This window comes from Bos javanicus, chromosome 16 (genome assembly GCF_032452875.1).
Source record: "Bos javanicus breed banteng chromosome 16, ARS-OSU_banteng_1.0, whole genome shotgun sequence".
NCBI classification, from domain to species: Eukaryota; Metazoa; Chordata; class Mammalia; order Artiodactyla; family Bovidae; genus Bos; species Bos javanicus.
In genome coordinates this window covers 47,528,066-47,549,841 of record NC_083883.1, presented here as the reverse complement: position 1 = coordinate 47,549,841, position 21,776 = coordinate 47,528,066, and the positions used below count along the sequence as shown (strand labels likewise).

The 21,776-nt window shown below is 53.3% G+C and overlaps 1 protein-coding gene across 1 annotated transcript; it reads right to left on the bottom strand.

Annotated features, from left to right (window-relative positions):
* Positions 1–1,666: 1,666 nt before the first annotated feature.
* On the bottom strand, positions 1,667–21,666 carry KLHL21 (kelch like family member 21). Its single transcript, XM_061382888.1, has 4 exons — positions 13,660–21,666; positions 10,829–11,234; positions 6,540–6,612; positions 1,667–5,045 (listed from the first exon to the last, which is right to left on the bottom strand). Exons 1-4 carry the CDS (start codon positions 14,678–14,680, stop codon positions 4,752–4,754), a joined length of 1,794 nt encoding a protein of 597 aa, XP_061238872.1. The 5' UTR covers positions 14,681–21,666; the 3' UTR covers positions 1,667–4,751.
* Between the last annotated feature and the right edge of the window lie 110 nt (positions 21,667–21,776).

The window sequence follows — 21,776 nt, the reverse complement described above, 5'->3', positions numbered from 1 at the left end:
CTGGAGTCAAAACAGGGTGGCTGGGGTCCTGATGATGGTGGCTGGCCAAGACGGGGGCCCAGTGAGCGTGCAGCCGAGTGGATCTGGGGCTGGAGGACGGGCTTGCGGCTAAGCATACTCTGGATCCTAGCTGGTGGAGAGACTACGGGCAGGTCCCTGGGGAGAACCTTGTCCAGGAGGCTGGCTTGAGGAACAGGCAAGGCCAGGCCTAGAAGGCCAGAGGCCCGGGTAGCACCCAGGTTCCGCAGCTGTGGGAAGAAGTGCGTGGGCTCAGGAGGCCACTTGCCTGCACCTATTCCTCCCCAGCTCCTTCGTGATGTCTGTGACCTGGGGCAAGTGACTAAGCGTTTCATTTCCTTATTTTTAATGGAATTAGTGATAGTGCATGCTTCGTGAAGTGAAGTTGCTCAGTCGTGTCCAATTCTTTGCTTCATAGAGAAGGATTAAATGAGGGAGCCTGCTCTTCCAGTCCCAGGACTGGATAACAGACCACCCAGAACTGCCCACGGGCTGGGGGGCAGGTCTGCTCTCAAGATGGCTCACTTGTGTGTTCCTGAGAAGGTGGCCCTGGCTGTGGGCCGGGTGCCCCTCCAGGGCTTGCCTGGGCTCCACCAGAGCATGGTAGCTGAGTGCCGAGAGCACACGTCCCAACAGGCCAAAGCTGCCTGTCTGTGATCCAGCCCTGCAAGTCCACAGTGTCACCCCGCCACATTGCATCGGTCCAGGCAGTCACCACACATCATTCCTCAGGTTCAAGGCTAGGGAACGTGGACCCCACCACTCACTGGGGGTGTTGGAACCTACACACTTCACAGCTGCCTCACCCAGAGTGTGCCCTTCTGCTCACTGCTTAGCTTGGCAGTGTGCGCACAGTCAGCGGCAGTGACAATCACGACCCACCACTCACCTCCTCACTGGAGGATTCCCGAGGCACCTGCCCCATCCTGTGCTGAACACCTCGGACTTGAGGAAGGAAACTCCGTTTTAGAACCAGAACCCATCCAGCAGTCTTTCCTGTTACTCCTTGACCACCAGGTAAAGAGGTAAAGATAATATTCGAGTGCAGTGACTGCCAGCCAGGTCATGAGCCACTGGAGATGGCCTGGGGACTGAGGCGGACCTGGCCTCAAGATTCCCCCTTCCTGGCTGGGCATTGACTGCTTCCTTGGGTTCAGTGGGCTCTGCAGACACGAGGAATGTTCCAAGCTTCTCAGCCTCTTCTAGGAGGATCTTCTATTTTAAGGGCCCGCAGTTTACCTGCTGCAGAGATGGGGATCTCACCACCACTTGGGACCCCGCTTTCAGGAAGGGGGCGCAAGGCAGTGGGCAGAGTGCCCTGAAGTGGAGTCAGGAGGCTGAAACAGCTCTTGGCCTCCACCACCCACCTTCTTCCCACCTCCAGGGCTCAGCCTCCTCTTTCCACTACTTCCTGCCTTGTAATGACAGAGACGAGAAAGGGCTTGAAAGGCTATGCCCCCAAAACTACCAGCACAAGTCCTGGGCGCTTCAACCTCGCCCCCGTTGCCTGTGGGTACAGGGGCAGCTGCATTAATGAGTATTACACACGCTCCTCAAGTGTGCCTTTGTTCCCCTGCCCCATGTGCCTGGCCTCAGCCCGTAAGGTGCCAAGACCCGGCAGCAGCAGGATGGAGGCGATGACACCAGACATAGGAAACGTTTTTATTTCAAAAAGTTAATGTATTGAAGGCATCCTAAAACCTTAACAAGATCCCAGACACAGAAGCCTAACGAACAGACAAATAAATATGCAAACCTGCCCCACGCTCGGGGGGCTGGCACTGGATGTCGGACCCTGGAGGGAGGGTGTGCTAGTCCAGAAGAGTCTCTGAAGTATAAATATAGAATACTTTATAACAGTAGGTCAGCATTAAATACTAGTCACCGAACTCTCATATAACTTAACTTGCCTCACAGACTCAAAGTCATGTACATCTAACACATAGAGACAGTCCCTCCCGGGGTGGCCCCGCCTGTCAGTGTGCAGTGATGCAGCGGAGCACGGAGGGCAGGCAGGGAGGGGACACTTCTCAAGGGTCGGCCCTGCTCCTGCACCCCCAGCAGGAGCCTGCTGTTGCTGAGGCTGGTGCCTCCCCTTCCCAAGGTGGGGTCTGGGGGTGGGGACCTGGGGAGTTTCTAGGAAGTGAACATCACTGCCCCCCCACCCCCAAACCATCATCTGAGTCACCACCAGCGAGTGGGGTGGCTGGTCACACAGTAAAGTACCAAAAACACAGCAAAGACCAGACCAAGGCCCAGGCTCCGGCCCTCAGCACTGACCAGAATGCCGTGGCAGGTGACAAACGCTGATTTAGGAGGAAATCATGTGTCTGCAGCCCCAGCAAAAGGCCTCCCCATAAGCCACTGCCTGTGGAGATTCCTGCCCTTGACACAGAGGAACAGCCCTGCCTGCCTGGGGGGTGGTAGGAGGAGTTCCAGTGACCATGGCACACGCTGCCTTCCACCCCCATCCTGCCTTCGTGGGCTGCCCAGGCCCTCCACAGGGACAGCCCTGGAAAGGGTGTCTGGAGTCTTTCCCATGAAACTGAGTCCCTGCTGCACCCCCCTGACCTGTCACGTGTCACCACATCTCTCTGCGTGACGCTACACCCCCTGGGAGGGCACAGACTGGCACTGAACTGGTGACTGGGACAGAATCAGGGCTCCATGGATCCCAAGCACTCCGGCCTTGCTGTCCCCCTGCCACGCACAGGAGACGAGCCATCACATTGGGCAGCCTTGTCTGCCTGGGAACCCACGTTGGCCACTCCATGGAGCCAGACCACCTCTGGGTGGGCTTGGCCCACCAGGCAGGCACCTGGGCTGGAAGAAAGGTCACAATAAGCCCTGGGGAGTGAAGTGAGGGCAGTGGAGGGGGAGCGTCTAGGGCTGTATCCACCCTGGGGGGAGTGGGGCAAGCCAGCCCCAATTCACAAGGGAGGACACTCAGACCAGGAGGGGTGATCTGGCGGGGGAGGTCCCCAAGGAAGCAGAGGGAAAGCACTTATCTTGGCCAAGGCCCAAGGCAGGAAACGCCGACTACCTCCCCGCTGTCCCCCCACCGCCTTCCCACTGTGCCAGCTACACCGGGTGGGTGGGGGCTGGGAGTGGTCCCTGAGCCAGGGCCCAAGGGGACCTGAAGGGCCGGTTCTGGGCTGTGGCTGCTCCAGTGGGGTTTCCAGAGCAAGATGGTCGACCTGACAGCTATGGCTCCCCAAGGGCTCCTCACAGCGGGGAGGCAGGGCCCCCCCCCCCACAGCTTCTGCCCAATAAAAGGATTGTTAAGAGCCACTTGGGAAGTGATGAGAAAACTTTTCTTGGTGAGAACATGGATGAATATCCACCCAACGAGGAAAACAAACACCCTCCCCTTTGGAAGGGAAGGAGGACAAATTCAAGCAAAGGGTACTTTGGGGACCTGGAGGGGCCAGGACCAGCATCCACTGAACACTCACACTCCTCAGAACCAGCGACACCAGCTCCGGGGTTCCCAGGGGCTCTTCCAGGCACCCACCTAGAGAAGCCCTGGCTTCTGCAGGGCTCAAAGCACATGCCAGCCCCCTAACCTCCCTGCGGAAAACTTCAGCAGTGGCCCTGGAAGAGTAAAGATCAAACCACCTGGACCTTGCTTCTAGCTGCCCTGTCTTCGTTTAAGGAAAGGCCAACTGCGTTTGAAACCTTGTGACCAACCACCGAATCTGCCCCGCCCCGGGTTCCTTGAGAAACAACCCGTTCCTCTGCTCAGGCTGCCAGGGCAAGGGCGTCCACAGCTGTTTGCCTGGCGGGGCTTCAGCGACAAAGTCCCAGGGCCTCCTGGAGAGAAGCTACGACCTTGCACTTGCAGCCTTTAGTCCTCTCCTGCACTAGCCTGGGACGAAGGTCCTAGAGGCCCCCAAGTCATATGGGGCCACATTGGCAGGTGGGCTGGACAGGAACCCCAGCCCCTGCCCTGGCCCAGGTCCACTGGAGACAGACAACCCCTAGCAGGTCCCGCTGGGCCCCCTTCAAGGCCATGCTCTTGTCCACTCCCCGCTCTGTGTCGCCAGGTCTGAGCTTACTTCCAGGAGGCCCACCCATAGCAGATATCTCGGTGTGAGGCCCCAGCAGGGTTGAGGAGCTGAGCAGGCGGACCCCTTTACTGTGGAGCTGGCCTGCCGGCTGTCCAGCCCTGACCATGGAGTGTAGAACCTCCCTGGGGCCATCGTCGGCCTGATTCTCCATGTTCTGGATAGCAGGATCTGCGAAGAGGCTGTTCTCAGACTCCTGTCCGCTTGCACCCAGAAGTGCTGGGGTTCTGCTCTCCCGGGGCAGGGGCAGGCAGGGGGGCAAGGAGGCACAGGTGGTGACTGCAGGAGGGGTGTGCCTGCATCTGTGAGGTGGGGGCCTGGGGCAGGGGGGATTCACTGGAGCCTGAGACGTGCTGACAGGGAGGCAGCTCTTCCTGGACGAAGGAGCGGGGGCACGCACACCAGCCTTGGTCCCAGCAAGCCTGCTGACAGGGAGGCAGCTCTTTCTGGACCAAGGAGCAGGAGCGTGCACATTAGCCTGGCCCCAGGAGGCCCTGAACGCACAGCAGCTCCCCAGGTATCACATCCTGAGCCTTGCTCGCTCAGCTGCCCCCGAGCCCACGCTCTGCCCGGTGGGCCCCACCTGTCCTGTGCACAAGGAAGGGGGTGCTGCCCCCTGAGGTGCCAGGTTACCTGCACTGAGGCCCTCCCCGGGCCGGGCCGGGGCTAGTGCAGCTCAGCGGGGTTCTGTGGCGGCCGGGGCTGGCCCACATCCATGTCACTGCTGCCACCGTCTAGCTCAAAGCCACGCCCGCCCAGGGGTGTCTGGGGCATGAACTGGCGGAAGATGCTGACGCTGCCGTGCCAGAAGGTGGGCTCTGGGAGCCGACCCACCACGCTCCACGCCCGAGTCTCTGGGTCGTAGGCCTCCACCACGTCGGAGAGTTCGAAGGTGTTATCGTAGCCCCCAGAGACGTAGAGCTTACCTCCGAGGACGGCCAGGCTGCCCCCAACGTGCACCTGTGGGCCAAGGTGGGCAGTGAGGGGAGGCTGGCAGCCAGGACAGGGGAGAGCCCCCACAGCTCCCCCTCTGCGGGGAAGGTGCCCGGGGCCCCTGGCAGGGGTGGCCTTGGCACTTCCCTATACCCCGGCTAGGAAACAGGGGCTCCGTGCCCAGGGGTCACATGCCATGGCTGGTCCCAATGGTGGTCAAGGGCCTCCAAGCAGCATCACCCCTGTAAGACAGGCACAATCGTTCTCCCCATCTTACAGACGGGAAAACTGAGCCACACTTGGCTGACAGTGGCAGAGCTGGGCCTTGATCCAGAGTCTGGGCTCTGAACCACAAGACTGGACTATCCCACCTTTCCCAAAATCGCTATAATGAGTACGTGTAGCTCATTATGGGCTTCCCAGGTGGCGCAATGGTAAAGAACCCGCCTGGTAGTGCAGGAGATACAAGAGACGTGAGTTCAATCCCTGGGTCAGGAAGATTCCCCTGGAGAAGGAAATGGCAACACACTTCAGTATTCTTGCCTGAAGAATCCCATGGACAAGGAGCCTGGTGGCCTATAGTCCACAGAGTTGCAAAGAGTTGGACACGATTGAGCACGCATGTGTGGCAGCTCATTATGGGGACAACCAAAGTTAGATCTGGCAACAGTTAAGATGTCAAATAAACTCTGACATTGTAAATTATGACACTGGTCACACAGCGTTATCAAGAGGGAAGGTTTGGAAAATTCTTCTTTTGCTGTGGGGAGGTTGTGCCATGCAGCATGTGGGATCTTAGTTCCCCGACCAGGAATTGAACTCGTGCCCCTCACAGTGGAAGCACAGAGTTCTAACCACTGGACCACCAGGGAAGTCCCAGGTTGAGAAGTATTAAGAAAGACAGAAAATAGAGATAGAGGTGGGTATAGATGTGTGTCTGGGAATAAGGAAAGTGTCCATGTGGCCAAATGCTACCAAACCTTCTTGGTTCCATCTTATTGTGAAACTCAACAAGCAAAGAGTCACACCCCATTAGGCAGAAGTGTGGGTACACAGCAGGTGCTCAATAAATGTACTCCCAAGGTCAATCCCCAGAGACCTCCTTGTCTGACCTCATCCCTCTGTTGCCCCTGTGTTCACTCTGCTCCAGCCATGCCAGGCTGAGGGCTTGTTCCATGAATGTATCAGGCATGGCCTGACCCAGGCCCTTTGCACTTGCAGGCCCTCTGTGGAACACATTTCAAGCCTGCTCTCTGGCTCACAGCAGGCACTCGGTGAACTCTGGTCTGAACGTTTGAACTAAGCTGTGTGACTCTAGCATCTTATTTAAGGTCTCTGTTTCGGTGACCCCCAAACACAAGTTGAAGATAGCAGCAGCCCACTGAGCAGTGAGACAACACTGGGGAAGTGCCCAGGACAGACCCCTGCCAGCTGGGACTGAACCCCCAAACACCTATGCTGACACTGGTTGGAAACCAGGACCAGCCAGAGCTCCCAATGCTGGCGAGTCTGCAAACTCACCTGATTCATTGACGGGATCTTATCCCATTCGTTCTTGGTGGGGTTATACACATCCACTTCGGCCGAGTCGTCCCTGGGGAGGGGGTGAGGAGGAAGAGCAGGTCAGAGTGAGTAGGAAGCCCCTGGGTGTGAGTGCTGGAGAGAGGGTCCTCCAGGCCCACCTGCTTTGGGGACCTCTGTGATGCTGTTTGGCTGCCCACTGGCCAGTGGGACCCCGCCCCTGGCTCAGGGGGCAGACTTCAGGTCCCCACACCTTGGGCTCTGAGCCTGGAACCCACCCTTGTTCCACACACCCAACAATCACACTTAAACCCTTTCCTGCAGCCCAGCACCAATGCAGCCGACCCTGACCCCCCTACCATGGTCACATGGTAGCCTCAGCTCCAAAACTGACCATGGCCCTTCCGTCCAATCTCCACTTATTCTTCTGATTTGGACTTCTGCCTCCTCTTCAGGACAGCCTTTCAGGGCTGACCAGGCTAGGCCAGGCCTCCCGCCCCACTGCCCACCCCCGTGCCCTGGACTGCTCCTCGGCCACTGCCCTCCCACCGCCGCCAGCCCCCATCACACCCTGTTCACTGCTACATCCTAGGTGCCCAGCAGGGTGACCAGAATCGCAGGACCGAGGACACCAGCACTGCCCCCGCGCTGGGCTCAGGCTCCTTCAGTCCTGTTTGACTCGCTCGTGATGACTTCACTCAAATGTGAAGGCACAGCCTCAAAAAACACTATCTCCCAAATAGTAGCGTTGATGATGATGATGGTCACAGGTCAGGGGTTAGCAGAAGGGCCAGAGAGTAAACACTTCAGGCCTTGTGGAGCAGACGGCCTCTGCGGCAGGTCCCCAGCGCTGCCGCCGAGAACAAATGCAGCCATAGACGCATAAACAAAGGGGCTGGTTGCCTTCCCATAAAACCTTATTTACGGACGCAGCTTTGAATTTCACATAACTTTCCGCATGTCAGGAAGTATGACTCTCGCTTTGATTTTTTTTTTTTTCCCTCCAATCACTTCAGAATGTAAAAACCAACCTTAGGTTGTGGCCCATGAGATGACGATAATTGATATGGGAACCCGCTGGGCTGCCCGCCCCAGCTGCAGGAACACAGAAGCTGCAGTCAGAAGGTGCCAGGCTGGACAAGGCTCTTGCCTCCTGCCTCTGTGGGGTTGGGACACCCCAGCCCAGGAGCCATGTGAAACTGGGACCAAAGTGGAGCATGCCTAAGGGGAGGGGGCTGCTGGTTGCTGCTCACAGCCAATGGCAGCTGCAGCGGACAGTGTGGGACACCTTGTCACAGCCTCTTCTAGACGGGAGCTACCCCCACAGGGGGCCTTGTGAGCAGGGGTGATGTGGCCGAGGTGCCCAATGGAGTGGACAGGGTGCATGAATGCTCACGTGCACGAGACCCAGGCCCCTGGGCTCACCCACATGCTCAGGTGAGGCCAGGTCCCCACTCTTCACTTACAGGACAAACAGGCTGCCTTTCCAGACTGCTCACACTCTTGCCAGGTTTGGTGGGAACTCTGGTGGGGGGGTGGGTGTGATGAGTAAAGTCAAGCCCGCCTACCCGGCCCTCCATAGGCTAGGTGACCATGTATGAAGGCTAACAGTGGGTCTGGGGGGGCATCCTAAGGTTCGCATGTGGGGCGGTTTAGCAGCTGACCAGCAACCCCAACCAGGAGGACCAAGGTGCTGGGGCCTTCCGCCCACACGCTGGTCCTTGGGCATATCTTGTTCTAGGACCGTGGGGTGGGGGTAGGAGGGCGTTCTCAAAGGCACACAGCCTGGAACTGCCATGAGGGGCTGAGGTCAAGTTCCTGGCACTCTGAGGAAGGTTCTGGCACACTCGTAAGGTATATTTATAGCCATCCCCACCCCCACTTTGAAGAGGTTTTCACGACTCGGGGAGGAGAGCTGGACGAAGGATCAGACGATGTGATGTTTTACAAGAGGGCCGGGAGCCGGCTGGGTCTCTGGGGCTTCCTCGGAGCCGACCTGACCTTTCTGGGAATCAGGGAGGCCTGGCCACCAGGAGACAAGCAACACTACTGGGTTCTAGCTGTGTTCTCCCAGGAAGCCTGGGAACGAGCCTCAGGTCTGGGGGAGGGCAGGCTCAGCCAGTGAGAGGTGAGTGGCCCAAGAAGCACACAGTCCCTGTCCTCGGCTCCCTATTCAAAGTCCCAGATGGAATGGGGAGGGAGGGATGATCATTCACACCTTCTCCTCCCCTCTGGGTCTGAAGCTTCAGGCAGGCTCTAGGCCAGGGAGGGGAGAGGCAGATACACAGGCCTAGGAGCACGTAGGGCTCCCTGATGGCTCAGATGGCAAAGAACCTGCCTCCCAATGCAGGAGAACCAGGTTTGGTCCCTGGGTTGGGAAGATCCCCTAGAGGAGGGCATGGCTACCTACTCCAGTATTCTTGCTTCAAGAATCTCATGGACAGAGAAGCCTGGCGGGCTATAGTCCATAAGGTCACAAAGAGTCAGATACAACTGAGCGACTAACACACACAAGCACGTATGTGTGTGCATACGTGACACACACGCAGAAGCTGTGAGCTGCAGGTGTGGAGCTCCCAGCTCCTCGGATGTCCACTGGCCGACGAGGAAGGGGCATTTGGCTGTGACAAATCGTCAAGACCCACGGATGCATGCTGACCCACTGGGTGCCCAGCTCCACGGCTCCGCAGCTGGGCCCAGGGAGGCTGGGATGTGGTGACAGCACATGGGACCTGGGTTGGAAGTTCTTGGTTCTAACCCAGTGCCACCATTTAAAGCCTGAGGGGGTCTTTCCTGGTGCTCCAGTGGCTAAGATGCCGTGCTTCTAATGCAGGGGGCCCAGGTTCGGTCCCTGGTCAGGGAACTAGATCCCACATGCCTGCATGCCACAACTGAAGATCTGAGTGCAGCAACTAAGACCTGATGCATTCGCATAAATATACATAAAAGCCTGCAGTTGTGAGCAAGTTCCTTGTTTTTTTTGCCACCTGTGAAAGGGGGACAACAGTGGTGTCATCTTATTAGACAGCCACGGGGGACTAGCCTTGAAAATGCCCATAAAGCAGGTAACCCAGAGCTCGACCCAACTGGGGATTCCAACGGGCTAACTATGGTCATTGTTCCTGCAGGCAGCTCCAGGTCGGCTTCGTACCTGGCCCCTCCCTGGTCCAGGGTGGTGGCAGGATCCTGGGAGAACCGCATTCTTTCAGCAAGACTCATGAGCCCTCCTGGGCCAGGCCGGGCAGGAAGGGAAGAGACAGAACCTGCAGAGATGCACTGAACCCGGAAGTTCTGCTTTCTGCAGAGGGGGCAAGGTCAATCCATCCACCTGGTCCCTCACACCTGGCACCAGTCGGCTGATGAGCAAACTGTCTGTCAAGGCCATGCTCCCCCTCTCAAAGACTCAAGTGTCCAGAAAGCTCTCCTCTTATTAAGATTCAAAGTTCCTCTAAGGTAGGACAGGTGGCTCCTTTTGGTAAAGGTCACATGAGACCAACTTGGGTTTTTAGAGGGACCCAGCTTCCCAGGTTGAGAAGGCAATGGCAACCCACTCCAGTACTCTTGCCTGGAAAATCCCATGGACGGAGGAGCCTGGTAGGCTGCAGTCCATGGGGTCGCTAGGAGTTGGGCATGACTGAGCGAATTCACTTTAACTTCTCACTTTCATGCACTGGAGAAGGAAATGGCAACCCACTCCAGTGTTCTTGCCTGGAGAATCCCAGGGATGGGGGAGCCTGGTGGGCTGCCGTCTATGGGGTCGCACAGAGTCGGACACGACTGAAGCGACTTAGCAGCAGCAGCTTCCCAGGTGGCACTAATGGTAAAGAACCCGCCTGCCAATGCAGGAGACAAAGGTCTGATCCCTGGGTCAGGAAGATCCCCTGGAGGATGAAATGGCAACCTATTCGAGTATTTTTGCCTGGAGAATCCCACAGACAGAGAAGCCTGGTGGGCTATAGCCCACAGGGTCGCAAAAAGTCAGACACAACTGAAGCAACTTAGCGTGCATACACAGGCGAAGTCTAGCCAAAAGACATAGTTAATTTAGCATCTTTGAATCTCAAAAAGTTCTCTGCAAAGACCTAGCTCCATCCATCACACTTGGGTCTCAAGAGGCCACAGAAACCACTCTAAGGAATGAGGGGCAGAACCATGGCTCCATGTCAGAAAGATCCAACCTCAGGGCCCAGTGTGGCCTCAGTCTCCTCATCTGTGAAATGGGAGAACACTAAAGCTGTGCTTAGCTAGTAAAAAAGAGCACCCAGTGGCCTTGGCCCCTGGGGACTCACCTGATGAAGTACATGAGTCCGTTCAGAGTCACTGTCTTGGGGGCAAAGGACCAGGGTGGGAGCTGGCCACAGTCCACCAGTGACCACAGGTCCATGTCTGGGTGGTAGCACTGCATGACCATGGTCTCCTTGCCGGCCAGGGAGCCGATGGCATAGAGCCGGCCCCGGCAGGCCGTGGTAGAACAGTTGTCCATGGGATAGGTCATGGGCTGCAAGGCCTCCCAGGAGTCGGTGGTGTGGTCGTAGCGCTCCGTGCTGTCTGCAGCCACCACGTACAGCAGCCCATCCAGCACGGAGGAGCTGTGGTACTCCCGGGCCTTCAGCATGGGCGCCACCTCTGTCCACTCATTCACGCTTGAGTTGTACCTCCACACGCAGTCGTAGAGCCGGGAGCCATCAGATCCGCCTGCCAGGGAGGACAATGGGCAGATAGATGATTAGCCCACACCAACTCAGGGTGAGTCACCCACCCGTGACTCCCTGAACTTCCTAGAGAGTAAGGATGAAACACACATCCTCTCTTACCAAGGCCCGAGCCAGGGGCTCAAGCCAGGTATAGGCTGACCATTGCCCAGGAGGATGGTCCAGCTTCATGCCATAAAAACACCACCGCACCTCTGTGGGCCAACCGGAGGCCCAGAGGCCACAATTCTGAGTACACAGTAACCTCAGTTTGGATCCCTGCACTCAGAGTCAGACACCTCAACTGGACGGGAGCACCAGGTCTTGGAGTTCATTTTCCCAGGGAGCCACAAGTCATGTGGGTAGGAGGGACTTCCCTGGTGGTCCAGTGGCTAAGACTCTGAGCTCACAATGCAGGGGGCACAGGTTCGATCCCTTGTTGGGGAACTAAGATCCTGCATGCTGTGCTTGGCCAAAAAAAAAAAGAAAAAACAAAGACAGCATATGTGGGTGGGGTGCCTGGGGACTTGTTCATTAAATTCTAGGCATCCCCTAACCAAGGCTGGGCCAGGATGAGTTAAGAGGAAACCTAAGCGCTCAGCCAGGAAGAAACCTAACACAGAAGGTGATGCTATGAGTGAACTTCTGGGGTTGTATTTCTTGATTTACGTGCAAGCTACTGACTTGTTTTGTTTGGAAAAAGTCATCAAGCTGCAAGTATGATGTCTACTTTTCCATCTATATGTCCAAAAAAAGGGCTAAAAAGCAAACAAACAAAGCCCAGTGGTACTGGCTATTGCCAAAAATTAAACCAGGCTCACCTAGGACATTAGGATTCTCACAGGGTGAAGGGACCCTAAGAACCCTGGGGGTTGGATTCCCCTCCTTGCCCGAGCCTGGGGGCACAGGGCAGAGCAGAGCCGCCATGACATTCTATCCGGCTCACAGCCCAGAGCTTTTAGAGGGAGAAGACAGCCTCCTTGTAAAGTCCTCCCAGCCTCCCTTCTTCCTTCTAAAGGAGAACTGTGTCAAAGGCAGCTGAAGCCACCTCCTCGCCCCTGTGAGATTCCCTAGAGGCAGCTGTAGGGAATGACCCAGCCACCTGTCTAAACCCAAAGGATTAGCTGAGACATTTATGGAAGGGTGTGCAAATTGGGGCGAGTCTGACCAGTTGTGGGAGTTCACTGACCAGACTTCAGTGGTGGGGGGAGGGGTGGGGTTGAAGGGGGTTGGTTCCCCAACAACACAGGGCCAACCTCAGACTGGGAACCGGCCCATTCTGGCAGATTCCCGTGGAGGCAGGACCTGGAATGGCAGCCATCCTCAGGCAGGACCTGGAGTGGCAGCCTGTCCTCAGGCTGGGTTGAGCCCAACTTCTCAGCTCAGAGCCCCCAGGACACTGGAGGGAGGCGAGGGTACCTCAGAGCTGGCTTTCTCCCGAACTAACGTGCCAGGTTGGACACAGCGCTGCGCTGGCCCAGCTGAGGCCTCCCTGCCTGATCCAGCCCCCTGCAGGCCCTGAGCGTATGCTTGGTCGGGTTCTTTCCTTATATAGCCCTCACACAGACCGCCCCTCCTTAACCTACGCATGGAGGGAGCCTCATGTTTGAACTGGGATTCATCTTTAATAAAAAATGTGGGAGATGCCCAGGACTGGGGCGGGCTGGGACCCGCCCAGCATGACTCGGCAGTGTTTTGGGGTTTGGGCCAAGTAATTGGAAGAAAACCTCTTAGCATGTGACTCTGTTTACAGTTGCTGGGCTGGGAGCAGCCTAAACACCACGTGACCCACAGCACAGGGCCTAGGTACAAGCCTCAGGGAATGCTGTCACTGGTGACCAAGTGAGTGAGTCAGGGGACTGTGCTGCTCAGCTGGGAGGGAGAAATACCCCCTACTGGGGTAGAAAGGATGTACCACAGGGTGTCAGTCCTTGGGCTGTCCCCAGATTCCTTAGGGAGAAAAGGGAAGCACTCATAGTGCAGGGTTGGAGAAGGAAATGGCAATCCACTCCAGTGTTCTTGCCTGGGGAATCCCAGGGACGGGGGAGCCTGGTGGGCTGCCGTCTATGGGGTCGCACAGAGCCGGACACGATTGAAGCGACTTAGCAGCAGCATGCAGGGAGGCTACCCCAGTGTCTTGCCACCAAATGGGGATACCACCTGGGCAAGGAGGGGGCTGCTCAGACAGGCCCTGTGAGAGCCACAGACGGCTACTTGTCCCACTAACACAAAGGGGTTCTTCTAGATCTTAAGTATCAACCCTAGAAACTTCTGTGCCTGCAAGTCGGGGGTAGGGGGCGTGTCCACCTGCACCCAGGTGCCGCCTGCGTTTCCAGGCACTTCGGGTTCTCTTGCAGGTGAAAGTGCCTGCTTCCCCTTGGGGTCTGGGCGGGCCAGGGTCCTCCTGACCAGCCCTCATGCCCACTCACCCGTCACGTAGATGTCGTTGCCCAGCGCCACGATGCTGTAGCCTCCGCCCAGGTGGTCGGGGAACTCGGCCAGGTAGCGCCACTGGCCCGTCTGCGGGTTGTAGCAGTCGACGGTGACCAGTTCGTCGCAGTCCTGGTCGCATCCGCCCACGAGCACGAGGATCTCGGCGAGGCCGGTGGAGGGGCGCGGCCGCATCCGAGGGCAGGGCCCGCGGTCGTGGCGGTCGTAGCGCGCCGCCTGGAAGTCGCGCGCCTCGCGCAGCAGGCGCAGGCAGGGCGGGCAGCGGGCCACCAGCGGCTCGGCCTCGACGTGCGCCAGCAGGTAGAAGCGGCGCACGAAGGGCAGGCGCACGGCCTCCAGCAGCTGCGGCCAGTGCGCCGCGCGGCGCGGCGGGTCGGCGCGTACCCAGCGCAGTGCCAGCTGGTAGGCGGCCTCCTCCTTGGGCACGCAGAGCCCGTCGTCACGCAGGTAGCGCAGCAGCCGCGCCAGGGGCAGACGCTCCAGCTGCTCGGCGCCCAGCTCGCCCACGTGGCGCAGGATGAAGCGCTGAGCCGCGCTCGCCAGCCCCGCGCAGCTGAAGGCCTCGGCGAAGTCCTGCATGTCCAGGCAGTTGGTCAGGTCGAGCTGCTGCTGCAGGAAGGCGCCGCACGCCTCCTTCACCGCCGGGAACTGCAGCAGGTCGGCGGCGCGCAGCAGCGGCTCGGCGTTGTCGCCGCTCACCGCCACGCGGCCCGTGTAGCTGAAGTCGAGAAGCAGCTGCAGCATGTCGGGCGGCACGCCGTGCAGGCGCACCCGCTCGGCGCGGCTCTCGCGCAACTGCCCAGCGAACATGGCGCGGAAGTAGGGGCTGGCAGCCGCCAGCACGGCGCGGTGCGCCGGGAAGTCGCGTCCGCCCGCCGCCTCCAGGGTCACGTCCAGGAACTTGCGCTCGGCGCGGAGCTGGCTCAGGCCACGCAGCAGGCTCAGCGCGTGCGCGGGGTCCGAGAAGGGCAGTACGGCCAGGGGCGCCGGCCGCTCCATGGCGCCTTGACTGGGGGCGCGGGGCCGCTGCTCGCGGTACTCAGGAAAGCCGCGGCCGGGGCCAGCGGAGAGACACTCGGCGCTGGGAGCCGCCGCAATAAATACGACCGGGCGCGGCGGCCTCAGGGGGGCCGGGCCGGGGGGGCGGGCGTCACCGACACCGCCTACTTAACTCCTTTGGGTTCGGCGCCGCCGCCAGGCTGAGCGCGCCGACTCGCCTCCTCTCGCGCGCTCCCGCCCCCGCGCTCCAGGCTGAGTCACCGCCGCCTGCGCCCGTTCCCTCTCTCCGCCCTTCCGGAGCTTTCTGCGGCCTCCCGCCGACGCCGGAGCCTGGGACACCGGGTGACAAGTGTCCTTTCAGAGGGGGCGGCCCTGCCGTGCGCTGGAATCAGGCCTCCAGAGCCTGCCCATCACCCACTCGGCCCGGCTGCCGAACAAAACCCGGTGGGGGCGAACGAAGCCATCTCTTTCGCGCCAGACTTCCCAAACTGCTCCAGAGCGACTCGGTACAATGGCTTTTTTTTTTTTTTTTTGGAATTCCACTAGTTCCAAGGGTTGCTTGTTAACCCTATCTCGGGACAGATTTCTAACGACGAAATATGTTTTTACAATTCAGGATTAAAGCAAGAACAAGTATAAAGTCTTTAGGTGACGTTTTCTTCTTGGCGCATCCGTGAGGGACACGGGGCCAGATGCCAGCAATCTGCTCCGCTGCGTTCCTGCAGGAGTTTCTAACTTGACTAACTCGGTCAGTAACTTTCGTCAGCACACAAGGCGCAGTTTTAGTTTCTGAGTCATAGAGACCCTTTCAGGCTCCGAGCTCGCCTCTGAAGGGGAGGGGCCTGCCCTGGCTGTGTTTGGTCACCCTGGCCCTCTAGCCCCTCCTCTCCTGGTAATAGAAATAGGAAAGGCAGAAATCAGGGTAGGAAAGATCCATGAGAATTCGTTAGAATATACTATTAAACTGAACAAAACGCTGAAGCACCAGAATATAATTCCTAGGAAAAACAGCAGTTTTTCCTCTTCCATTTGAGGGGCGCCAGGTACCCAGAGGGAACCGGGCTCTCAGCTCAAGATCAGACGGGACTGCCTTAAAAACCAGAGATGTGCCTCTTCAATGTCACCACCACATGTGGGGTGACCACGAAGAAAGAAATCTTCCTTACTTTGGTTCCAGTAGATACAATACCAGGACTTTGCTTTCAAAGAAACCAGACGAAAAAATTCCCTCACTTGGAAGCCATTTTTTTCTTCAGTTCAATGGACGCATTTGCTCATTTTTAGAAAAGACCCTTATTGGGCTTCTTGTGTTGCAGATGAAACCTGGGTTTCTGTTACTGGGTAGCCCCCATCCCGCCCTGAAAGCTTGGCAGTCACACCGGATGGAAGCCTCACTCCGCTCGCGTGTGTCCTGGGGCAGGCGGGCCACACCAGGAGCTACTGTCATTTCTTGGTTCCAGCTCACTCGACTCAGCCTTTGGAGAAGACATCTTGATTTTATTCCATCTCGGAGAAGTGAACTGTAGGCCCTCTTTTCTCTTCGGGAATCTCTCACCATCTTGCCGTGAGAAGGTATCTGATCTGAATGCCAGCATGGGAAGCACAGCCCTAAGTCAGAAAACATTCAGGTACCCAGGCCGGCTGCCTGTTGCCCATAGATGGACTGTTCACACAGCTATTAACGGCAGCATTCCTGGGTCCAGGAGCCGGGCCAATAAGCTTACTTGCTCAGGCTTTGTGACAAGAAAGTCTGAGTAGCCAGGAAGTGGGATGTTTTCAGGGAAAAGTACTATAGTCCCTCTAGGTCAAAACCCACCCACCTGGTATAAATCAAATCTTTACATCAATAATGTTTCTGTAGTTAAAAACTGAGCCTACTTTTGTGTATCCCCAACAACAGGGATTAACTGTTTCAGGTTTACTTTGAAGAATAGATGTTGCTATCTATTAAAATAGAGCGATGTTCATGTAATAATGTCAAGCAAACAATCTGATTACCTGTGTGTCCCCCAATTGTTATATGTGTTTATATGCCTACCAAGAAACTGTGAAGGTAATATTTTTCTCGAGGTGGCTAGGTTTATTTTGTTTTTTGCTTACCTGCATTTTTTGTTTTCCTATATTAAACATATGTAACCTGGATATTCAAGGAATATTGAAAGTTCAAAATAAAAAGTTCAGTTCTTGAGGAAAAAAAAGTATATTATTAATATCCTAGACCTAACAGGAGAGCACTTGAAGCACTTGAAGATGTGTATAAATCTAAGGCAATGAAGGAATGTAGTTAGAAAAGAAAGGAACAGATTTAGACTTATCAGCTGTGTTTGGAATTTTGAATAACCTGCTAACCCAAGCATGCTACTTGGTTCCTTTTTTTTGCTCATTAATCTCATGAGTTCAAAACGGGAATGTGAAAAATTCATTCACTGCAGTATGATAGTGTGATGCATACAGTCAGCAAACTGTATTAATATAGGGGTTTAAAAGTCTCAAATATCATCCAACACCCTGCTGCTGCTGCTAAGTCGCTTCAGTCGTGTCTGGCTCTGTGCGACCCCATAGATGGCAGCCCACCAGGCTCCCTCGTCCCTGGGATTCTCCAGGCAAGAACACTGGAGTGGGTTGCCATTTCTTTCTCCAATGCATGAAAGTGAAAAGTGAAACTGAAGTCATTCACCAGACTCCTAGCGACCCCATGGACTGCAGCCTACCAGGCTCCTCCATCCATGGGATTTTCCAGGCAAGAGTACTGGAGTGGGGTGCCATTGCCTTCTCCAACACCCTAGGTGTGGTGCAAACACCACTTTCTGGTGAGGAGGGTGTTAACTGTAACCAACAAGCAATAGTTTGTGGGAAAATATATTTAAAGACTAAACTTCAGTCATGAATGTTTTAAAATTGTGCCTCTTCTAAAATCATGAAACTGGTCTAAGTAAATTTATGATCATGTAATTCAAAGTGATTTAACAAATAATGGTACATATTTCATTAAATACCAAATTAAATAAAAACAAATTTCATTTAAAAAATGAAAACTACTTGATATTTGAATTCTGATTTTAGGCAGTCAGGACAACAGGTAACTGAGATAATTTTAAAAGCTGCTGTGACCTCCTTTTTATTTTCTTTGAGAACATACAGGAAGGCTCATAGCCTCATTGAGTTACACAAGCCTGTTTGCCATGACAAGGCTGTGATCCATGAAGGGGACAGGAACAGTATAAATACTGTAGCATTTATAAAGTCAGAAAGAGATTGTACCTTTTCCCAATTAGACATTCTGAATTTTTTCTGATTCTGGGCTGCCTAAGGTGTGGTTTGTAATGTACTTATTACATATAATTTTTTTCCTTTAAGGAATATTACAGTATTCTGTTAATTATTAAGTGTAGTATTATATGAAAATGACATGCTACAAATAAAAACATTTACATTGTTTGGGACATAGTGTTACCTATTAATCTTTATATTTTACCTGTATAAACCAAAACATGAGAAATCCATTTGATTCATCTATGCACATCTAATTTTCATCATTATATGAAAAGTTGACAAGACCAGTTTAGAAATTATTAACAATTTAAAATTATTCACACTGAGACTTCCTTGGTGGTTAGGGGCTGAACCTCTGTGCTCCTAATGCTGGAGGCCTGGGTTCCATCGCTGGTTGGGAAACTAGGGTCCACATGCTGCAACAGAAGATCCTGCATGCGACAACTAAGATCTGGTAGAACAGCTATGACGAACCTAGACAGCGTATTAAAAAGCAGAGATGTTACTTTGCCAACAAAGGTCCATCTAGTCAAAGTTATGGTTTTTCCTGTAGTCATGTATGGATGTGAGAGTTGAATCATAAAGAAGGCTGAATGCTGAAGACTTGATGCTTTTGAGCTGTGGTGTTGGAGAAGACTCCTGAGAGTCCCTTGAACTGCAAGATCAAACCAGTTAATCCTAAAGGAAATCAATCCTGAATATTCATTAGAAGGACTAATGCAGAAGCTCTCCAGTACTTTGGACACCTGATGGAAGAACCGACTCATTAGAAAAGGCCCTGATGCTGGGAAAGATTGACAGCAGGAGAAGGGGACAACAGATGATGAGATGGGTGGATGGCATCACTGACTCAATGGATAAGAGTTTGAGCAAGCTCCAGGAGATGGTGAAGGACAAGGAAGCCTGGTGTGCTACAGTCTATAGGGTCGAAAAGTGGGACACAACTGAGTGACTGAGTAACTGAACAACAACAAAAGCCAAATAAATAAAAATAAGTATTAAAAAATTATTCACACATTCATACAGTAGGCAAGGTACTAAAAGTTCAAAATACAATTTTGAGGAATTTTCACTTATTTTCCTCTCCTGGAATTGGAAGTGAGAAAGGCAGAAAACTATGGGTAGGAAAACCCATTAAGAACCCGTAAGAATATCCTATTAAACTGTGAAAAGATGAAACACCAAAAAATAATTCCTGGAAAAATATATCTTTTGTGTATAACCACATTCAGGCTGAGTTAAAACAGAAGCAGAAAAGCATTCCTGAGTTTCCCCCAAGTGAATGCAGTGTAGAGTGAGATTTAGGAAGGTGAAGCTATATTTGGTAACTCAATTAAAATAACTACATTCTCAAGTTACTTACTGGGAAACCATGGTATTCTTAGTATTTTAAAACTTGTCACAACCTGTGCTAATGTTGGCTTTTTTCTTCCTCTTCCCTGAGTAACTATAATCATCTGAGAATTAGTATTCAGTAGCAGTTTTTTTTTTTTTTTTTTTTTAAGTAGAAAACAAAGATATGGCTACTGTGGCTAATGCTCTTGCATGAATCATGGAATTCTAGATTTGCTCCCTGGAACCCAAGAATAGTAGAGAATACCTGAGAAATAAACTGAGTATGTTGAAGAAACCTAAGCCTGTCATACAGAGGAAACCACCTTTATTATCCCTGCAGCTACATGTATTATGCTATTGAATTGGGTCAGTTATTGGTGTTATAGTCCTTTTTTGAGGCAAGGGATGGTAGGTATTAACATCTATATCTTCTTCAAAAGCTAAGTTTCTAACAGGAATCAAAGGAAGGAGGGATAAAGAATGTCTTCCTCCATTAAGTTTTCTATTTCACTGGAGTGACAGGTAGGGAGAGAATCAGAGTACACCAGGTGTACTGGTCACCTTTATGGTGGTATTGTTGCTTAGCTGCTAAATCGTGTCCAGCTCTTTTTCCACCTCATGGACTATATAGCCTGCTAGGCACCTCTGTCCATGGGATTTCCCAGGCAAGAATAGTGGAGTGGATTGCCATTTCCTCTTCAGGGGATCTTCCCGGACCAGGGATGGATACATCTTCTGAGTTGGCAGGTGGATTCATTAGTGCTGAGCCACCAGGGAAAGCCCATCTTTGTATACTAAGAACTTAGTCACAAAATAACTATTGGATACCTACTCTAAGCAAGTTATCACTGTCACATGATATTTTCTGGGATTTTCTTAGTGTGACTGAGTGGTCCAGTATAGATCCCTGAATTCTAGGTACTTCAAGTACGTTATTATTGTAAGTTCTTTATATCAGTTTCTTAATGGGGGGGGGGGGTTAATGTTTATTATGTGAAAAGTTATACTATTAGGGAATAATGATCTTTTAAAAAAAATTCCTCTATTCATTTGGACTTTGCCTCTCATAATTATTCTTTTCTTGGTATTTACACCTTTAAACTAGCAGTAGGATAATGTTCTTCTTGGCCCTTTCATATTTAGGCAAAACAAGTTGCTCTGGTGAATATGACCCTTGGCGAAACTGGCAAATCTCAGGACATTTGCTCTGGCAACAGAGATCAGATAACATCCAAATCTGGCTAAGTCACCTAAACGTGAGGACTCTGTGAGAAGGTGTTAATGTTTTCACAGGCTAAATCTGATGTCTGTTTTTATCTTACTAGCTTTGTAAAGCACCTCAATTTACTATCACTTCTGGGGAGCTCTCCAATCTTTGAAGATCTTGCTGAAATATTTTTAAAAGTAGCAACAATGATAAAAGTAAACTACTATTTATTGAGGCAAGTAAAACATTTTATAGCTAAGGTATTAAAGGCTTAGAGAAGTAGTTCTAAGATAAATCAGCCTCTTAACCACTAAGTGTTTCCATCAGAATTATCTTAACCATCCAAACAGCAATAGACAACCAATGCAGCGTTTACTACCACGGAAATAGTCTAATTTTTTAGGGGTTCTTCCGATCATCTTTCTGATGTAGTATGTAGATAAGTTAGTTTTCTGATCTGAATTTAAATTTTATGTCATTCCTGTTTAACAGTTTGTCTTCGAAGCCACCTAATACGTTATTGAATTATTTACATTTCATATATAGGCTTTTCTTTTTCAAATGGTTATTAAAAATATTAAAGTACTTGAGGCCTCTTCATGGTAAGTTTATCAGAGCAGTTAATTTTCAACTAAGTGTTCAGAGTCAATCAACCTTCAACATATAAAGTTGTAAAATACTCGGCGGTCCAGTATTTAAGTACAGCCAACTCAGTTAAATATCAGTAAACAAAGTCAATGTCAATGCCAAGTATCTCTATATCTCTATCGGGTTTTCGCCTCACCCACTGTTGTAATCCTACGAAGAATACATTCAGGAACTAAGTCAATGCAAGTAAAAAAAAACAGGACTGATGTCAAGGTTAGGCGAATGGGAGGAAAAAAAAAATAGCGCATTTAAAACACTTTCTAAAACACCGGCAACACTGGTGTAGTTTTTTAAAATGCGCTGGTAACCCGACACTTCGAAGTGTTTGCTACGGGGGAGACTCGGGCGGTCCCATCCCTCTCGGCCTCGGTCCGCTGTCCCGGAGCCCCGGAGCCGGCCAGAAAAAGGCACAGCCGTGAAAACAAGTTCGCTTCGGCCGGTTCGAGGCGCGGGGAGTCAGCCGTGGGGCGGCTGCGACGTCAAAGCCCGCCGTCCCCGCCCGGCTGTGGAGACCCCAGCCCCACAAGGGGTACAGACCCCAAGTCCCAAAGGCATAAGAGGAGGCGCAGCCACCGCCCACCACGACCAAGGCCGTCAGCCCCGCCCCCACCCGCGGGGGCGACCCCTGACACC

Excerpts from the sequence above, each read along its gene's own strand:
- KLHL21 (XM_061382888.1), bottom strand. The coding sequence starts at position 14,680 with ATGGAGCGGCCGGCGCCCCTGGCCGTACTGCCCTTCTCGGACCCCGCG. Across the intron at positions 11,235-13,659 it reads CAACGACATCTACGTGACGG|GCGGATCTGATGGCTCCCGG; the intron begins GTGAGTGGGCAT and ends CCTCCCTGGCAG. Across the intron at positions 5,046-6,539 it reads AGATCCCGTCAATGAATCAG|GTGCACGTTGGGGGCAGCCT; the intron begins GTGAGTTTGCAG and ends CTTGGCCCACAG.